The sequence below is a fragment of the Pelmatolapia mariae genome, linkage group LG12 (genome assembly GCF_036321145.2).
Source record: "Pelmatolapia mariae isolate MD_Pm_ZW linkage group LG12, Pm_UMD_F_2, whole genome shotgun sequence".
Taxonomy (NCBI): domain Eukaryota; kingdom Metazoa; phylum Chordata; class Actinopteri; order Cichliformes; family Cichlidae; genus Pelmatolapia; species Pelmatolapia mariae.
Window position 1 is genome coordinate 5,665,837 of NC_086237.1, and position 19,441 is coordinate 5,685,277.

Here is a 19,441-nt window from a genome sequence, read left to right on the forward strand (position 1 = left end):
CCAGCAGCTTGAATTTCTAACAAATATTCACTTAGTCGAAACAGAGAACAGCTATTCTGACAGACTTGTGCGCTGACGGTAACTGAGCCGTGCTACATTACACTGAGTGTAAAAACAAAAAAAGAAAGAAAGTCTCCTCAGACAAGCAGAGATCCGTAAGTGAAACCAACAAAGTGACACTGGACCCTCAATGGTACCAACTTGTCAAATAGGTGATTAAGCAGGACCGTCCTAAAGCATACCCTGTTTTATACACTTCTGAATGCTAATGCGGACCTTACAAAACGCACATCTCATCGTGTTCAATAGAAAATGAAATTAGCAAATGAGCCCAAAAACATGTCTTTTCCTGACAGACTTCTATAGAAACTACACGTCTGTTTGCAAATGAACAAGTTTCTTTCAGATCAGGAAACAAGCTGTTAACTTTTTTTCTTTATGCATCACAAACCCACACAGAAGCTGAACAAGCCGGGCTTAAGTATTCTGAGATATTCTATGTGCTAGGCTAAGCTACTGTTTGTAGCATTTTATTAATATTTTTGAAAAAGTCTTTAAGGGACAAATATATCAAACAAGATATTCTGTTCAGTTTGGTGCTAAACTCAATAGATTTTCTAAATATTTATAAAAATATAAAGTACTGAGCAAAGTCTTAATGAAGCCCTTTCATCTCTTTATGTATTCCTTCCAATTAACAGTTAGCCTTATAACTTTTAAAGGAGCTTTAAGCCAGCGGTGCCAGAGTCATTTTACACTGTGGGCCACATACAGCCCACTTTGATCTTAAGTGAAAGAAGTCACATGTTTTTCTACAAGATAAAGAAAAAGCTGCTGTGACAAAGAAGGAAGTCTGTCAGCACGACTCTTTGGACTTAAACTGTAAGAACTAAATGTATAAAATAGCTCATTGCCCAGACTGTCCAGTTTTTTGTTTTGTAGTTAAAAAAAAAACAGAAGAAATGTCTTTGATTTGAGACACAGCTAAGTGTTTTGCATTTTTGCATAATTTGTGAAAGTTGACATTTCTTTGGTGTCCAATAGCAGAAATTAGGCTTTCTTGTCAGAGGTCATTTTTGGGGGAAAAAACAGCAACATTGTACACAACTGTACAGTGGTGTGTAATGAACAAGCAAACAGATACAACAGATGTGGTGGTACAGCTTGTTAAACCAGATGTTCTGGTCTGTACCACTGCACTTCCTGTCTTTGGAACATCTGCCCAAGCAATAGCTCTCCAGGCTTTGGAATGTCGTTTTATGGACACTGGCTGCTTTTTCAACCATTTTCAATCTTTGTACCTGAACAAACAATTTTTGTGTGTGTTAAGTCAGTTAACAGAGTTAATGGTAACATATAAATTATTCAAGCATCAAAAAGCCACCTATGAAGGGGTGTTGTGTCTACACACACAGTTTAACATGTGTAAAACTAATTTTTGTATTAACAAGATGATTCCCAAAAGCCTTTAAAGATACACATAAAGTGTTTTATTTGTCATTTGTACACATACACTAGATGTGGGTACATGGAAAATATTGTGCAGAGCCGAGAGTCAGGGTCAGATAAATATAGATAGAAAAAAAAACATGTCAAGTAGTTTCAGATAGCGCTGTGGTATGAGAAAACTTTTGTCATTTAGAGATGTATTGCATGTTGAAATGTGTATTGCACCAACTAAATTAGATTGTGTGTGCATTTAAGTCTGTCCTTATTTTGTTTCTCCCATCAGGAATACTGTGGCAGGAAAGAAGCTGTTGTGGGAGCGTGCTGTGTCTCTGCTGCGGCTCAGGCTGGATGTTCATGTTTTTGGTCTGAGGAGGCTGTGACCGGATGATAACTGTCTCTGATGATAGAGTTGGTACCACAGGGACCCCCACAGCCGTGTGTCAGTCCACTCCTGTACCACCTCTTCACATAAGCACTTGTTTTACTTCAGTTATTATTTTCTACGATCAGCGTTCAGTTTATTCTTTATTTTAGTTAGTTGTTTATTTAGTTGCGTTTTTCCTGAAATCTTACGCTTATTTCAGATGTTTTGTCTATGTTGAAGAGGTCATTCTCCTGTTTGGGCCGTGATGTTTTTGATGACGTGCCTGTAAGTGGACTCCTCCGCACGCTTTATGAGGCCCAGGATGCTCGTGTCATCAGCATACTTGATCCTGCCAGTGTCAAGCTAGGTGGCAACACAGTCATGGATGCACAGGGTGAAGAGTTTAGGGCTGAGACAGCAGCCCTGTGGTGACTGACGGTGAGCTCAGAGGAGACCCTGCCTACCATCCTGAACACCTCTGCTCTGGAGGTTAGAAAGTCCAACTTTCCTGGTCTGATTGTGTTGAAGACAGAACTGTAATCCAGGAAAAGCGTAGGTTCTATTGGTATCCAGGTATTGCAGGCCAGTACATGAGTACCAGTGGCACCAGTGCACTTTCTGTCCTGGTATTAATAGATCTCACTGTGACTAGGCTAGCCTTTAGCTGTTTGGTGTAGGCAGATCTTAGCAGACATGTCACATGGTCAGATTTACCAAAGGCTTGGGTTCAGCAGTGCATGCCTTCCTGATGTTACTGTAACAGTGATCCAGTGCATTGTTCCTGAAAACTGATGCAGTTTTGGCATGCTTTTTCAATCATTCCAGTGATTACATTCTCCCAGAATGATGAGAACACTGTCCAAATATGTGTTTTTGTGCTTACTGATCATGTGGTGCATCCTTTGCAGAGGTGGGAATGTACACAACACTCCAAATGTTACATTGCTGTTCTCTGGATAAAAAAAAAGAATTGCACTTTAAAGTCAGGTATTCCATATCCACTAGCTTAACATTTGCCAGATCTTGGCATGGAGTTGCCTTAAGTATTCTGAGGACATTGGATAAATAGATGGAAAAAAGTGGCAGGCCTAAACGGCTATCTGCAGCTGATGAACTATATCTGAAAGTCACATTCTTAAGAAGTAGGAAAAAAATCTGGCAAAGACATTACATAGGACCTGAGAGACACATCTGGAACTTCTGTTGATACATTTACTGTTTTAGAAAGGGCCTTAATGGAAGGGTGGATGTCCCACATACCAAGTTCTGACTGTGTTGACTATTTGTCTAAGGTTCAAACGTCAGTGATGAATCCACACACCTTCACACACCGTAGATGAATATAATTAAGTGTGTCTCCTTAAAAGACAAAGGAACTTCAGATCTGTTTGCCAATAATATTGGTTTCTATTCCTGAATTTCGAGTCCCCAAAGATCGTTTAGACACTTAATGTGCACCTGCAGACCAACAGGGATCAGAGAACAGCACCAACTGTTACCTACCATAATAAACTTGGTGGGCACCCAAAGCCAGTCAGGGCATGCCTGCTGTATCTAGGCCAGATGGACAGACAGATGGTCAGCTTAACACTTACAACCATGATTTTAGGGTGGCATGGGGCTTAGTCAGTCACTGGCTAATGGCTGTGACCTCACAGGGTAAGAGAGGATCAGAAAAGTGTTATGCAAATTACTTCTAGCTGCCGGGATAGATGGATGGATGGATGGATGGATGGATGGATGGATGGATGGATGGATGCCAGGTTCTTCTGGATAAAAAAGAGACCTTCAGTTGTATTAATACTGGATCCAGATCCCAATGCTACCCTGAGGGCGAGGTCTCTCCTCATCCTGGTACAAGGAAGGAGTCAGCAGGCACACAGAAAAAAGAGTGATGAGAGCACTCCCTGCACCTTTCTCAGTGAGAAACTTTCATATTTTCCCCAGGAGTCTCAAGGAGGCTTTATCTTCTGGGAATCAGCAACTACAACTGAGAAGCATAAACCGCTACTTCTTTATTTTATTCCCACCTCGCCCCTTCTTGGGTTCCTCCTTCCTGATGTTGCAGTCATTCAGTATGGCTACATCCGTCATTTAACATACAACATACAACAACTGCCTCTGCTTGTCCACCACTACTATTACCAGTTGGTCAGCCATCACCAGTTTGTCCGTCTGTATCTGAAAGGATCTCAGCTCTGTCATTTTCAACCACTTTGCATCCCATTTTGATCCCAGGACTATACTCGGCACAAATGTTCCTGTGCCAGTCAGTAATGTTATGGCTCTCCATGTATGCCATGCACCCTGCTGGATTGTCTCATCTTTACACAGCCTGCACCTGGGGTCTTGCCTGGTGTGATAGACCCCAGCCTCTATGGATCTTGTGCTCAGAGCTTGTGCTGCCATGATTAGTGCCTCTGTGCTGTTTTTCAGTCCAGCCACTGGTAGGATTTCTCAGTATCAGCAACTTCTTCTATCTGCCCGTGGGACATGCTGTGCAGGGACCAGCCCTTCCATGAAGGTGCCTCTTCATGCTTGGTTATGAAGGGTAGGGTATCTGATGACAGGCAGGGGGTCGGTGTTGACAGCCTTGTTTTTAGCATTCAGCTGACTCCTCAGGGCTTGCCTGAGCCTCTGTCCGATCCTGGTTCTTCCCACTGAACCAGTTCCTAAGGACTTGTGTGACCCTGTGCAGGTGTTTGGTGGTTGTGGCTTTCCTAGCGGCCTGTTGGTTCCCATTTCCCTGTGGAATTCTTTGTATTCCTTGTAGCTGTACTCCTGTCTACAATCTTGCCTTCTGGTAGTGTAATCAGATTAGTCCTGACTACCTTCCCTCATTTACATAAATATGTATGTGAGTATGCGGTCATTTAATAATCACACACACATAGAAATAAACACATATAATAAAATGTGATATGTTACAAATATAACAAAAATATAATAAGAATTTTTCTGATAAAAATCTTACAAATCTCAAATAAATGTTCTTTGGGTAGTAAAGAAACAGTACACCAAAATATTTTAGGTTTTTTTTTGTTTCTTTGGGTTTTTTTTAGAGGGATCAGCATACTTGGTGTATTTCCTCGTTACTTTAACAGTCTTTAACTATAATAGCTTGCATCAACCTGGCATTGACCTAATTAAGCATTAACAGCTCCACATGTGTATAATGAGATTGGATCACCATACTTTCTATAAAGTTGTGCAAAGGTAGTTTGCATTTTGTTTTCTGACTGTTACACTTTCATTGGACAGTTTGCTAAACATAACACAGTCTAGTGGATTTACACGTTATACCTAAAAAACAAACAAACAAAAACAAAGCTAAAATAAATCAGGCAATGAAAAGCAAATTAATAAATTTCTATCATTTTTATTTCCAGTATAGCAAAAACATCCCTCCTTAGGAATATTAGCTGCTACGGAGACTTAAACATTTACTTGAAAACCTTTAATTATTCAAAAATCTCTTTTTAAATGTCCACTCATTAGGCAGAGTACCCATATGTTACCCAAGCACATGTCACAGAAATAAGACAGCAGCTGTGGTCTCCATCACACAGCATAGTCCATAATCAGGTTATGTGTGGTCGAACACCCCGAACAGGAGTCTAGATTTAGCTCATCAAGAGTCATTGCTGCAGGCCTGACGTGTCTAAACTGAACGAACCGAGATTCTTAACAGTTCATTCATCTGACAAACACTCGTTTGGACCTTTGTTTTAATAAAGATACTACATGATAAGAACACCAGCTGATCTCTGGCACATTTTAGGCGTTCAGGTTGTTTGTGCATCCAGCAAGCACTAATTTACAAATGGCCATTAATGCCCATAAAACCATTGTTGTCCATGAAGTATTAGACACAGGGGGCTACCACGGTGAACTGAGCGACATGTTCTTTCACTGAACACACAGACTGTGATATTTTATGGATCAGTTCTGTATGTACCCCATTCTGCCACACACAATAACTAAAGCACCAAATGTGGGTTAATCCACCACTGGAAACAGAAACAGCTGTTTTTTAAAATTATGTATATTGTTTTTAAAAGTATCACAGATCTATAGATATGAGCTATAAAAGGAACTGGAACTTCAGACCTGTATCATCAGCATGACTCTACGTGGCCGCTGACGTCTGTGACAGGGAGCTCTTCAGCTGTGACATCAGGAATGTGCTGCTGAGAACCTTCAGGCCACAGCAAACAAACTCTGTTTAGATAACAGATTTGCTAACAAATGCATGTGGAACAACACCTGGAAAACATATTCTTCCTCTTCACTGCCTAATAGGATTTGTGCTGTTGTGGCCTTCAAGCCTTACACAACATGACACATCACAGGGTGAGAATACCCCAGAACTACTGTAGTACCACCCCCACTGTCTCCACTGCGCTGACATGCATGCACTACAGCCCAACAAACATACATGCACATCTTAACCCTCGAAACTAAAGACTCAGTGAGGACCAGCATGATGCAACCATTACAAGCTATGCTGTAGCATCACCTTTAACTTCTTTTTCATATGGCAGCTGTTACTGACTCTGTGTCATCTTAGTCATCTTCAAATAAATCCGTATATGCAGGCAAAAACAGACAATCCCCATTAGGATAAACACTCTGTCCCTGCACGCTGACAACATCAAATCACTTTAGACTGAAATCCCATAATATACACAGCAATATGCTCCACACACTAAATGAAACAAACACAGTAATTGGCTTCATATATTCACTGGGCTAACATATAACCGATGCCCATTAGATATCATCCTCATAGACGGATTTCTGTAGAGAGCACCTCCACAATAATAACTGTTTCCAGGGTGATGGTGCGCAGTGCTGGAGGCCCGGCGCGGCTTCATAAAGCCTCCAAATGTGTCTCCTTACCTGCCAGGCAGCTTCTCAGCGCCAAAAGGGCAACGAACACCACCGTGTGTCCGATCAGCCGAGCCCTCATCCTGGGCACAGACACCAGACGAAGGCGGAGGACGGGGAGATGGTGGCGGCACTGATCATTCCCCCATCCTCCGGTGTTTAGAGAGGAGAGGGACGCAAGAAGACAAAGGAATAACGAAAAACGGCAAAGACACGAGGATCAGCGAGTGTCGTCGGGACGCTGTTCTGTGCGTTTTCCGCAGGATGTCTGCATTTTTCCTCCGGCCCTGCTCCTACCATCTACCGGACAGCAGTCCCTGCTGCTGCTGCTGAGGCTCAGCTGTAGCAGAACAACGCCAGGCTATGACGTAAGCACGCTGCACTGCCTTCACGTGCCGCTGAGATCAAACGTCTAAAGTCCGATATAACTTAGACTTTATACAGAATCACATGTTTTTATACTCATCGTCACAATGTTTGTGTGCAAAAAGAGAAATCCTTTAATTCCTTGTTACTAAAACCAAGCCTGAAGCATGATGTCACTCAGAGGGTCCAGCTGTTTGTCTTGAAATGATAACTATATCTTTTTTCTTTTAAATAAAACCAATTTCGAGTTTTATCTCAAAATGATATTGTTTTTTCTTAATGTGGCCCTACTACTCCTTTGTATGGTCTGTAGCTAACCTGGTGTAACCAGGTGAGCAATGTGCGATTGGACATGTGGGGCATTATGTCCACTCAACAAATTTCTTAAAACATCTCCGTCAAATACAAAGAAATAGAGGAATTGCTTAAGAAGGAAACACAGTCGACTTAATCTATACATCCGGAGATCCCGTGGGAATGAAAGCAACAAGGAAATGCATGTGCTACACGGTTATTTGTACATTGATTTTTGCTACACTGATCCCTGAAACGTGGAAGGGTGGAAACGCATCACTGGGTACAAAAGGAGGGACGTGGACTGCCCTCAGCATCCATCATTTTCTGATGCGCTGAACACACGCTCTGCTCGAGTCATCTTACTCCACCCACAGCACCAAGTCTCCACTCTCGCTGCTCTCAGGGTGGCTGCGAGGACACTGCAGAGGATCATGTCCACGAAGAGTTCATGAAGTTAGTGCCACTTGGTTTATATATTATTATTATTATTATTATTATTATTATTATGTTAACTTTTCTTTTATTGTGGTTTGTTTTTTGTTTTTAATATGTCGAATAAAATGCTCTTTTTTTCAGCAATGGGAGTTTTGAATTATGAGTGTACAGCACACAAAGTACTGTGATTAGGTATGGGTACAGATAAGAATTTATTATTATTATTAATATTATTATTATTGATATCACTTATCGATTCAGTTCATAATCAGGTTATGTGTGGTCTAACACCCCGATTCTCTTATCGATTCTCAAGAAGGAGACCTCATTTGCATGAAGTAATGATGCTGATCACCATCATTACATTCATGCAAATTAACTTCATGCTGTGTGGTCACATGTTGGTGCATGTTGGAGGTGTTTGCCCTCTTTGTTGTGATCAGTGTTGGGGTCATTACTCAGAAAAAAGTAATGCATTACTCAGAAGACTTTTGTTAAAAGTCATGGTTCTTAAAACTAAAAATGACTGGACTTATTTCCTGCTCCCTGATATCCGCATCAATGTTCCCGACCTGGCTGCCCACATTTTCAGGGACTCCTCCCATGGTCTTTCTCCTGCATTTGAGCAGCTGTCACGACCAAGAGGAGGAGAACGACCTATGTTCCTCGAGCTTTCTTTCCTCAGAAAGGAAGATGATGATGAAGATGATGAGCAGAAGACATTATCTGAAGATTGAGTCGTAGGCCTCCACAGTTAGAAACTGCAGCAAGTAACAACAAAGGAGCCAGCACCACCTGAACACTGTGGACCCTCTCTCTCTGCTCATTTTTCGTGTGTTACAGTATGAATTTGGATTTTATTGTTTCCTACTCCCTCCTTTCCTGTTGGATTGTATCTACAGAGAAGAAATAAGTGCATCTTCAGGCCTCGATGTGCTCGTTCTCCTCTTTAATCTCGCTTCTTCCAAAGAGTAGAGTAAATATGATATGAGCAGGCTGTTTGACTCGGAGTCTCAGGTTTTGTTTCCACTGAGCCTGCATGCCGTTCTGCTGTTTATGAGATATTTCCACCAGACATGTTGGTGGAAATGGCAAAATAAATCTCATTTGTCTCAATAATTGCTAACACATTAATGGATGTGATTTCTCATGAATTTCACACAGCTGCACAGAATTCTGCTGATGAAGTGATTCTCAGTTTTTCTGTGTACCGTTGCTCACAGAGGGAATTTGAAGGGTTTATATATAAAAAAGAAAGAAAGAAATGACTTATTACTAATTATCTTTGTGACTTTATGACTTTCAGTTATTCCTGTGCTTTTAAGCAGCTTTAAATCTCTTGATAGCACCGTGATGCTTCCTCTGCCCCTTTAGTGAAATCTATTTTGAAAAATACATTTTTAATGTCAATTACATTTTTTTTTATGAAAGTGAAAAACTGGTAGCAGCTTCGACCTTTGACCTTGCCTGTTCTTTCTGACTCATCATCTTCAATCATTCATCAGAGACATATCTGGAAATGATTTTACATTAAGTGATTCACAATAGTTCAAATATGGAAAATCAATTTTGGAGCAAATAGCCGACCAGAAATCCCTCTTTGGTTAGACTGAGGATGAATTCACCTGATGCCTGAATATATTTTCTGTTAAATGTAGAGAAAAAGAATAGACTTGAATTACAGCTGAAAAAGTCTTCCTGTTTTTCTCTTTGAAAGCACAGCTGGTTTCTGTAGAGGTGCTTTAATGAATCTGCAGTACAGTGTGCTGCTCTCTCTGTTGATAGAAGTTCGTGGTGCTCACCCAGCATCCTTTTCCCAATCTTGTTTATAAACGTGATCAAATACGACGACATGTTGGCTGATACTGTCGTCCAGCCTTATTCACACTTTGGATTCTGGTATTTAGGTGGATGGATATCCTACATGAGTCTTCACAGTCCACAGCAAAGAATCATGATTTTCTTTTATACGTGTGTGTGTGTGTGTGTGTACTCATAATAAACAGACATACGACTCACATATTCAAAGCTCAGGCCAAATGACTTTGATTTGTAAAGATGACAATCTTGGCACCTCAAAGCAACAGAGGTGTGAAGAAACGAGCATCCTATCACAAATCAGCCTGGACCAGCATCCAGCAATAACAGCGTCACTGTTTCTGTAAAGGTTGTTGCTCTTTAATTACAAAACTGCTGCACTGTGTGACGCAGGCAGACAGAGCCATCAAAATGCTCTCGAACCGCAACGTCCGCCTCCTTCAGATGGTCTTAATAACGTTTAGGTTTGATATAGTGGATTGTTTCTAAATCTCTATGTGAGTCCATGAACCTGCCCAGCACCAGGTCAGTGATTTGCTCTGCAGCTCACAGAAGGAAACAAGTAACGTTTGACTACAAAGGTCAATGAGCAACTCTGGATTTACAGCAGTGTCAGAGGAACTGTTCAGATTCTTCTGGAAATATGCTAATACTAGATTAAAAACAACTTTATAAATACTCATGCAACTTCACTCTAACTAAGTATAAGAATGGCATATAAGGAAAAATACTCAGTGGAGAAAAATGTCCTCAGTTTATTTGTGCTCAGAGTTTAAAAAATGAACACAGACACCAGGAAATACAGCACACAGTGGAAAAGTGCACAGAGGATTGTTCAAGTCAACCTCATAAAAATCTATAGTTTAAAGCAGATGTGATCATAACCTAAAAACACTTTATGCAGTAAAAGATGTCAAGATTCTCCACAGTTGATTTTAATCCAGGGAATATTGTTCAGAAAATAAGTGCAAACTGCAAAGGCAAATACAGTTTAAATTCTTTAATTTTCTACCAACAGTGACGTGAGGATGTGTTTATAATAAGTGTAACACACAAAAAGAAGAAGTGGAACATTTGTGTGATCAATAAATGAGTAAAGGTGACAGAGATACAAACCAGAGCAAAGGATGGAGGACGATCAGTCGACACAGATACAGAACTGCTCTGTAATAACACCTAAATGTCAAATGTTAAAGAAAATTATAGCCTCAAAGATTTTGCTCATTTCCAAGTTGAACAGAAAGTTTTCTCTGTTGTAAAACGAACAGTTTACATTCTGCTCGTCTCTACAGGGAAGACTACAACACAGCAAACGTGTTCTTCAGGATCCAGGTCATCATCTTTACAAGGTAAGGTGTGATTTTAAGAGTGTGGATCATTAGAAATATGGGTTACACATTCACACCCATTACCTGTGACCTTATTCTATGTATGTACACAGATACACTTCCATCCTCCCGTGATGTAGTTCTTAGGTGGAAAGGACTTGAGAAACATCCTGGATCACCTGGAACAGCTTATGTACGGTGACGTTTAATAGAGTGAATAATCTTGTGTTTCTTATTGGTCCATGAGCAGTCAGTACGTCGCTCACTGTTTACATTTTACTAACTGAAATAAAATTCTCATTATAGTTTTAAGTTTTGTTTAGTTCCCTACTAGCCTTGGTGTGCACATGTGGCAACAGAAACGATGACAAATATATTTTTCATCGATAATTTATTATCAATAAATCATTTGCTTCAGAAACTTCAATCTAAAAATAAAAAAGTGTGGAAAAAGATGAAATGATAGAAAATGATGTAAAATTACCGTTAATAAAAGCTTTCTTGTTACTCATGTAAAACGGTGCCGTTCCCACCAACCCAAAACAAACTGTCGTGCTGACATGGACACGATCGTCTGCATTTAGGATTCATTCTTTTGTCACACTTTCTTTAAGCTGTTCATTACTCAGTGACTTTTTAATGCTTACAGTTTGAATCACACACAGTTAGAAAAGTCAGCAACACAAAACATCCAGCTTCTTAAAGGCACCTCAATCCTGGTGTTCTTGCAGCTTGTCACATTTCTACACAGCACACAGACGGTGCTTGTCCACCGTGCTCATGTTTCTACCATGTGAAGACAACGTTTGGGTTGTTGTGGTTAAAAAAGATATTTAGTGTCTTAAACTTGGTACAAACCGGAAAAGCAAAAAGAACCGGGCAGGATTCACTTTAGTCACTGGACTCCTCCTGCAGCTACGCTCGTCTCCTTAATCTCAGACTCCTTTTGTGCTGCTGGAGCAGGTGACAGGAGTAAAACCTCTGACTCCTCCTGCTTGGATGATGGCTGCTCTTCTGCCACAGCCTGACTTTCCTCTCCCTCTACAGCAGACTCGATCGCCTGGAATTCCTCTTTCTGCTGCTCCTCGGGTTTGTTGTCGTCTTCTGGCTTTTCTGTGGAGGCTTTGAGACTTGCAAATCCATTCTGGTCACACAAAGGTTTGTTTTCAGAGTTCTCCTCCCCAGCTCCATTCTCTTTCTGCCCCTCTCCATCTTCCTCTGGTATGTCTTCAACACCAGGCACCTCCAGGCATGACTCGCTAGGCAGGACAGTAGTGCCTTCCATCTGGATCAAGGACACCACCTGCTTCACTCTTTTCTTCTTCCGGGACGTCACACTTTCCACCTCCCCATCGTACTCGGCATCATTCTCTGCCCCATCCACCTCCTCCTGGTCGCCTCCGTACTGTCCCGCCCAGTCGATGGAGGGATTATCTCCAAGCAGATGCAGGTTGGGGTCACTGTTGCTCAGAACAATACTGTCCCTGTACAGATTGTGTCTCCTTTGGACTGCTGCCTCCTTTACAGCTGCAGACAGAGAGAAAAGGGTTCAAATGTGGATTCTCACAATAAATTCAATGACTTGTAATTATGTTATGTGCACAGAGAGTACAGCGGGGACCAGTATGAGTGATGTTGTTCTCCCAGTTTAAATGATCCAAGATGCCACTTTTATATCATATTTTAATCTGAATATCTTATCATTGTGAAAGCAGCTGTGACCACTACACTGAGACATTTTTTAAACACTAAATACTTCTTTAGAATTTGATACCAGCATCTGTGTTGCATCACCTTGATCTGTTGCACAATTCAAGGCCTATTCTTCATCTTCTTTTCATAATGTACCAAATGTAGGAATTAGATGAATTAGTGGATGACCCGTCTGGACTCGAGGAGTGCTGGTTAGCACCTGGACCTTTCTGGGGAATTGTGTCGTTTGTATACTTGCAGAATGTGTTTTGGCTTTCTCTGGATGGCAGGATATTTTGCTTTAAAACCTTTTTGTCTTGTTCAACATTCATCATGTTTTGTCTGATCTGTTACTTTGTGAGTCCATGCAGGCTTTCCTCATGACCTCTTAATGGTTCCCATTGCACTGCCTGCAATGTTGCCTCCTGGTAGTATAACACCCTCAGTTCTGACTACTTTCACTCTGTCTTTCTTCATCTATATAGATATACCAGCAAAGAAGACTGACCCATTATAATGTCCTTCATGACTGACTGCAGTACAACCTCTTCAAAGATGTTTTCTACCAGGATGAAGCGGGAAAAGTCCTCAAAGATGAGCTCCTCAAAGCGTGGCAACTCCTGGTGTTTCAAATAAGAATGAAACCAAGACAAATACACACAACAATAAACCAGTCACAAAGCTTTTCTTTGTTAAAAAAAACCAAAAACCTAACTGTGCATTATTAATTTTCCAGGTTCTTGGGAAAAGAAATGGTGATGTACTCACAGATACAAAGCAAGGGTTGAGCTGCTTTAGAATGTAGGGGATGAAGATCTGCAAGAGAGCCTCACGGAAGAAACACTTCCTCACTGTGCTGCTGTCATAGTCAAACTTCTGAACCACAGGAAAGAAGGAAAAGCACAGCTTTACTGTGTGTGTGTGTGTGTGTGTGTGTGTGTGTGTGTGCGTGCGTGTGTGCGTGCGTGTGTGCGTGCGTGCGTGTGTGCGCATCAGATGACAACTATAAGTTGTAACTTCATTTTGAACAAATGCAGTATATGTGGAAAGTATTCACAACGCTATGATGCCTGACAGGAGCTTCCATGTGGTACAGAGGAAGGTTATTGGCCCTTTCTTGGATGTCTGCCACTGTGATGGTTACTGGTCCCAGTTCAGGGAGATTGCTGTGGTCTGCTCTTAGACCCAATAGCCACCGAGCACTGCCGTTATGTGCTGCGTCCTTCTCCCATATGCTCTTCCAGTATTGCTCCATCTCCAGTCTTCCTCCCCCTTGCTGAAGCATTTTTGCAGCAGAAACTGTTGTCCTTCTGGATGGTTCTTCTCTCTCCAAGGGGCAGCGACGGAGCTCTGTCAGAGAGACCATCAGCTTCGTGGTGACCTCCCTGACTAAGGCACTTCTACCCTGATAGCTCAACAGGCCACGAGTTCCTGCCCCAAAGTGGAGGAGTTCAAGTATCTTGGAGTCTTGTACACGAGTAATGGGTGAAGGGAGCGAGAGATCGTCAGATTGATTGGTGCTGCGGCTGCACTGATGTGGATATTGTACCGGTCTGTGAAGAGAGAGCTGAGCATAAAGGCGAAGGTCTCAATTTACCGGTCGATCTACGTCCCTACCCTCACCTATGGTCACGAGCTGTGGGTGGCAACTGAAAGAACGAGATCGCGGAAAGAAATGGTGGAAATGAGCTTCCTCCAAAGGGTGGCTGGTCTCTCCCTTAGAGATAGGTTGAGGAGTTCAGCCATCTGGGAGGGGCTCAGAGGGGAGCCGCTGCTCCTCCACATCGAAAGGAGCCAGCTGAGGTGGTTCGGGCATTTGACAAGGATGCCTCCTGGGCGCCTCCTGGGTGAGGTGTTCTGGGCATGTCCCACCGCAACCCGGCCCAGGATAAGCAGAAGAAGATGGATGGATTAATATGCTCACACTCTATATGGATGTTGTAAAGTGGAGCGAATCCAACCACCAACCTCCTCTTCCCATGTGTTTTTGGTTTAGGATAAAATGGTGATCTAACAGGTTTTTACTGATCATGTGTTTTACCTTAATAACTCTGTCCTGGCAGCGCTGGATAGTCTTACAGAGATCCTCACTGCCCTGAGACTCCAGACTCTGGTGAAGGATCTGCTCAAATGTATAAACAGCATTGTCCATTTGCTGTAAACAGACACAGAGATGGGGACACTATTTTATCACGAGTGCATTCAAATGTATCAGTATATTTTATATCACAAAAATATGATATGAATAAAAACGATACTCCATGATGTGCCTCCACCTAGTCATACTTCCCCTTCTCCTAAGCAAATACACTTGCCTTGCTGCAGTCCTGTTGTGTTCATGGTACTCAATTCCTCTGCAAACTGAGCAGCAACTATTCAAGTTTAATTTATTCTTACAACACAGAGTAGAGAGATGCTCACACAAAATTAAAGCAGACATAAGCAGTGTAATGTTGACCTCAGAAAAGGAGGCAGGAAATGTTTCGAGTTCAAACATGGACGGTAAGACTAACAAATTCATAATTAATTAATAATTCATAATTCAATAATAACTAAACTGTTCTCTTTAGAAATAAAACTCATTCAATCCCTGACAAATCTCAATTCTAAGAGATGAAGGCGACAACATAATGTACTTTGTAAGTGATTTAATACACAGGAATGGAGTATATTTACATAAGAGATGCTCAGTGCATCACACAAAGAAGCTCCTCAGTTTAAATCCAGACTGGAGCATTTCTTTGTGGTGTTTTGTTTTAGCCGTGTCTGCTAGTGCTCTCTCTGGGTACTTAAGCTTCTTCCTACAGTGCACAGGTACACATCAGTGATTCTAATGCATTTACCTTTTCATGGAAGTCAGCTGATATAAGTTTGTGTGTTACTTGTTTCTTGAGTCATTGTTTTTGTTCCCAACTGTATTCTGTTGTGGAGGTTTGTGAAGGTGGATCATTTTGTTTCACTATATTCATTTTGATTTACGTTGCCTGTATTTGTTATACATTCAGGGATCTGAGAACGGCTAAGTTCCTAATGCAGTGGGGAATTTGTTTTTCAAAGTATGTGATGTTTATTTACCAGTAAGTGCTGATTGTAACCTCCTCCCTCTCCTCCGTTTATATCGTTTGTAACGTGTTGTTTCATAAGAAAATGTAATAAAATGAAATTTTCAACAAATAAAATGCAGATTTTTAAAAATACATTTGACCAGAATACCATTCATACAGCATGCAGTACTGCTTTGAAAAGCCAGCTGCCAGTAAGTGATCATCACCTCTCTCATGAGGATCTGGACCCTCTGGATGAACACTGAGGGACTCGAGATGTCAAATCTCTGATCCAGACCTTCCAGACTCAGCTGCATCACCTTTTCATAGCAGCTGTACATCTTCACTGGATGGAAGGCAAGCATTGAGATCTTCTCCATGTGCTGAGGAAGAGGAAAAGATTACAAACACTGAATGTCACTAAATGTTTCTGAGTTCAATGGAGGCAGAGGGAGTATCTCCTTAACTGAATTCCCCTCTCTAGGAGTACCTCTTCTACGTGCTCACCTGTGCCACCATCTCCTTAGTGCCCTCATTCAGGACGTTTTTGCTCATGTCCACCAGCTCTCGGAAGAAAACCTCGCGGACCTCGAAGAAACCTCGGCTGGTGGGCTCCATCAGGGCCTCTAGGATGGAGCTGATGTAAGGCTGAATGCTCACCTTCAGCAGCTTCTCTGCTTTAGGAAGAACCACGGCTGCAAAACAAGAGAGAAAAGCAGGCTTGCAGTTTCAGGCAAATGTCTGGGATCGTTATGTCAGATTAGAAATGTGTGACAACCTGTAAATAAAGCATGCCTGGCTTCTGGGATGTAGAAACATGGTGACATAAAAAGTCAGCAACCTGACCAAGGTTATCTGATTTAGTGCTCAGCTCAGATAAAATAATTATTGTGGGTGATTTTAACATCCATGTAGATGCTAAAAATGACAGCCTCAACATGGCATTTAATCTGTTATTAGACTCAATTGGCTTCTCTCAAAATGTAAAAGAACCCACCCACCACTTTAATCACACTCTAGATCTTGTTTTAACATATGGCATAGAAACTGAACATTTAACAGTGTTTCCTGAAAACCCTCTGCTGTCTGATCATTTCCTGATAACATTTACATTTACAATAATTGATTACACAGCAGTGGAGAGTAGACTTTATCACAGTAGAAAAGCCTCCAGTTGTTCAGTTATACATCAGTAATTTGTCTACTAGCAGTGTATCTACCTTCCTGTATGTCACCTAAACAGAGTAACTAACACCTCCACTCACAAGCTTCTATCAGTCACTGTTCCTTCAGTACGTACAGAACTTGGGAAAAAGGCATTTTCTTACAATGCTGAACAGCTGAACTGAAGGGTTTTAAACAAATCCTAAGGACAATGGAGGAAGCATCAGGGCTGCTCCTGTTCTTCATGTTTTATTGTTACTGTCTATTATTTTATTTTTAGCTGTATTTTTCCAGTTAATTGGTTGTTATATGAATTATAATGACTACAGTATGTTTATCAAGCTGTAGTTTTGTAAGGATATTTAAAACAGGTTGCTGCTCAAAATGAGACTGTGTGTCTCAATGAGGTTTACCTACATAAATAAAGGTGAAATAAAATAAATAAATTTTAAAAAGTTAATCCAAAATGCTGCAGCAAGAGTCCTGACAGGGACTAGAAAGAGAGAGCAGATTTCTCCTGTTTTGGCTTCCCTTCATTGGCTTCCTGTTAAATCCAGAATTCAAAATCCTGCTCCTCACATACAAGGTCTTAAATAATCAGGCCCCATCTTATCTTAATGACCTTGTAGTACCATATCACCCTATTAGAGCACTTCGCTCTCGCTCTGCAGGCTTACTTGCTGTCCCTAGAGTATTTAAAAGTAGAATGGGAGGCAGAGCCTTCAGTTTTCAGGCCCCTCTTCTGTGGAACCAGCTTCCAGTTTGGATTCGGGAGACAGACACTATCTCTACTTTCAAGATTAGGCTTCAAACTTTCCTTTTTGCTAAAGCATATAGTTAGGGCTGGACCAGGTGACCCTGAATCCTCCCTTAGTTATGCTGCAATAGACGTAGGCTGCTGGGGGATTCCCATGATGCACTGGGTGTTTCTTCTTCACTCACTATGTGTTAACAGACCTCTCTGCACTGAATCATCCTTGTTATTAACCTCTGTCTCTCTTCCACAGCATGTCTTTATCCTGTCTTCCTTCTCTCACCCCAACCAATCACAGCAGATGGCCCCGCCCCTCCCTGAGCCTGCCGGAGGTTTCTTCCTGTTAAAAGGGAGTTTTTCCTTCCCACTGTCACCAAAGTGCTTGCTCATAGGTTTTGTCTGATTGTTGAGGTAAATGTTGTGATTTGGAGATATAAAAAATAAAGCTGAATTAAACTGAGTTAATTGGCTGGAAACAAGTAGAAGAACACTTAGATTAGATATCATACAATTTAAAAAGTTACCCTTCAGTAACTTTGTTTGGTTTAATGTCTCCTATCTGCAGCTGAAACTTTCTGAAACGGTCTCCCTGCTTCCTACAGGTCGACAGTGATGTTAAAATATCAAACTGTAAGATATTGCTATATTTTTATTATCTTTCTTTTTTTTTTTTAAACCAAGACAATGTAACATCTACATATCTCCATCCACACACACACACACACACACACACACACACACACACACACACACACACACACACACACACACACATATATATGTTATGTAGTCAAAGGAGTTTGCAAAGAAAATGTTATGTATATGTTATGTATTTTTACAAATATGTAACAGTAAGTTGGTTGCTGATTAGCTGTGGCCTTTTTGTTAGTTTGTCTGGTTTCCTTGTGCTTGCTTGGCTTCTCTCTGGCTAGTCTCTCTCTCACAGCTACATTTAGAACCAATCATCTAACTGCATGGATGCATGTCTTCAGCTTGATGTCATGGATGGATGCATGATCATTCCTTTGCTCCAGTGTTCCGAAAGCAGGTAAAATAAAGGTTTCATAGGTTTATATACAAGCATTCTCACTGATATTCTTGCCATGGTGCAGTTTTAAAAACAAGCAATAAACGTTCCTATTAAGATATGAATCCACATTTACAGCTAAAACTGAACCCACAGTAAAGAATTTTAAGCCCTGTAGATATTTAGAACAACACTGCTTTAACATTTACAGTTATTATTACGACTTCTACTTCCATGAGTATTCTATCGATGATGGGCTTATAACTAACCAAAGATGAAAAATGGTCTGAAAAATGTGCTGCTAGTATTTGAATGAGGAGAAGTGTTGTTCTTATCCCAACCTCTGATCTTGTTGGTCACGTGTTCCTTGGATGTGATGATCTGGTCCATGTCTGTTCGTATGGAGGCCTCTAAAGAAGAGCGGTTAGCCTCACACTTCTGCAACGCTGTTTCATACTGCGTCTGGCACTGCGCCTGCACCAGGCTGTACACAGCATCACTGATCTACAAACACAAAACACACAGCTGAAGCCTGAAGCTAATGTTGCCAAACTCACACCTATGCAGTACATCGTCTGTTTAAGTTTCACATAGTAGCGTAAATGGTTTGGAATATGCATGTAGTGAATATATTTGTATATCTGCCTATTGAGTTTACAGGTGAATTTGGAACCAGTTGGGCTGTACCTGCTGGAGAGGTCCTGTGGAACTACAGACCTTTGAAGAAATGTAGTTCACCTTTTTTTCTGTTGCATTCACATCACTAAAATAAGCTCAATAAGCTCATACACTACCAGTCACAGGTTTTTGAAC

General features: G+C 41.2%; 2 protein-coding genes across 4 annotated transcripts in view; both read right to left on the reverse strand.

Annotated features, from left to right (window-relative positions):
* npdc1b (neural proliferation, differentiation and control, 1b) overlaps positions 1–7,053 on the reverse strand; it is a 31,559-nt gene extending 24,506 nt beyond the window's left edge. For both annotated transcript variants that reach the window (XM_063489240.1, XM_063489239.1), the window contains exon 1: positions 6,716–7,053. In XM_063489240.1, coding sequence (XP_063345310.1) covers positions 6,716–6,785 — 70 coding nt within the window. In that variant the 5' untranslated portion in view covers positions 6,786–7,053. The remainder of the gene's footprint in view (positions 1–6,715) is intronic.
* A 3,320-nt stretch (positions 7,054–10,373) lies between these two features.
* Positions 10,374–19,441, reverse strand: part of niban2b (niban apoptosis regulator 2b) — a 33,993-nt gene continuing 24,925 nt past the window's right edge. For both annotated transcript variants that reach the window (XM_063490470.1, XM_063490471.1), the window contains 7 exons: positions 18,970–19,132; positions 16,191–16,378; positions 15,911–16,066; positions 14,681–14,794; positions 13,408–13,515; positions 13,148–13,259; positions 10,374–12,474 (listed from right to left, as the gene is read on the reverse strand). In XM_063490470.1, the coding sequence (XP_063346540.1) occupies positions 11,843–12,474; positions 13,148–13,259; positions 13,408–13,515; positions 14,681–14,794; positions 15,911–16,066; positions 16,191–16,378; positions 18,970–19,132 (1,473 nt within the window). In that variant the 3' untranslated portion in view covers positions 10,374–11,842. The remainder of the gene's footprint in view (positions 12,475–13,147; positions 13,260–13,407; positions 13,516–14,680; positions 14,795–15,910; positions 16,067–16,190; positions 16,379–18,969; positions 19,133–19,441) is intronic.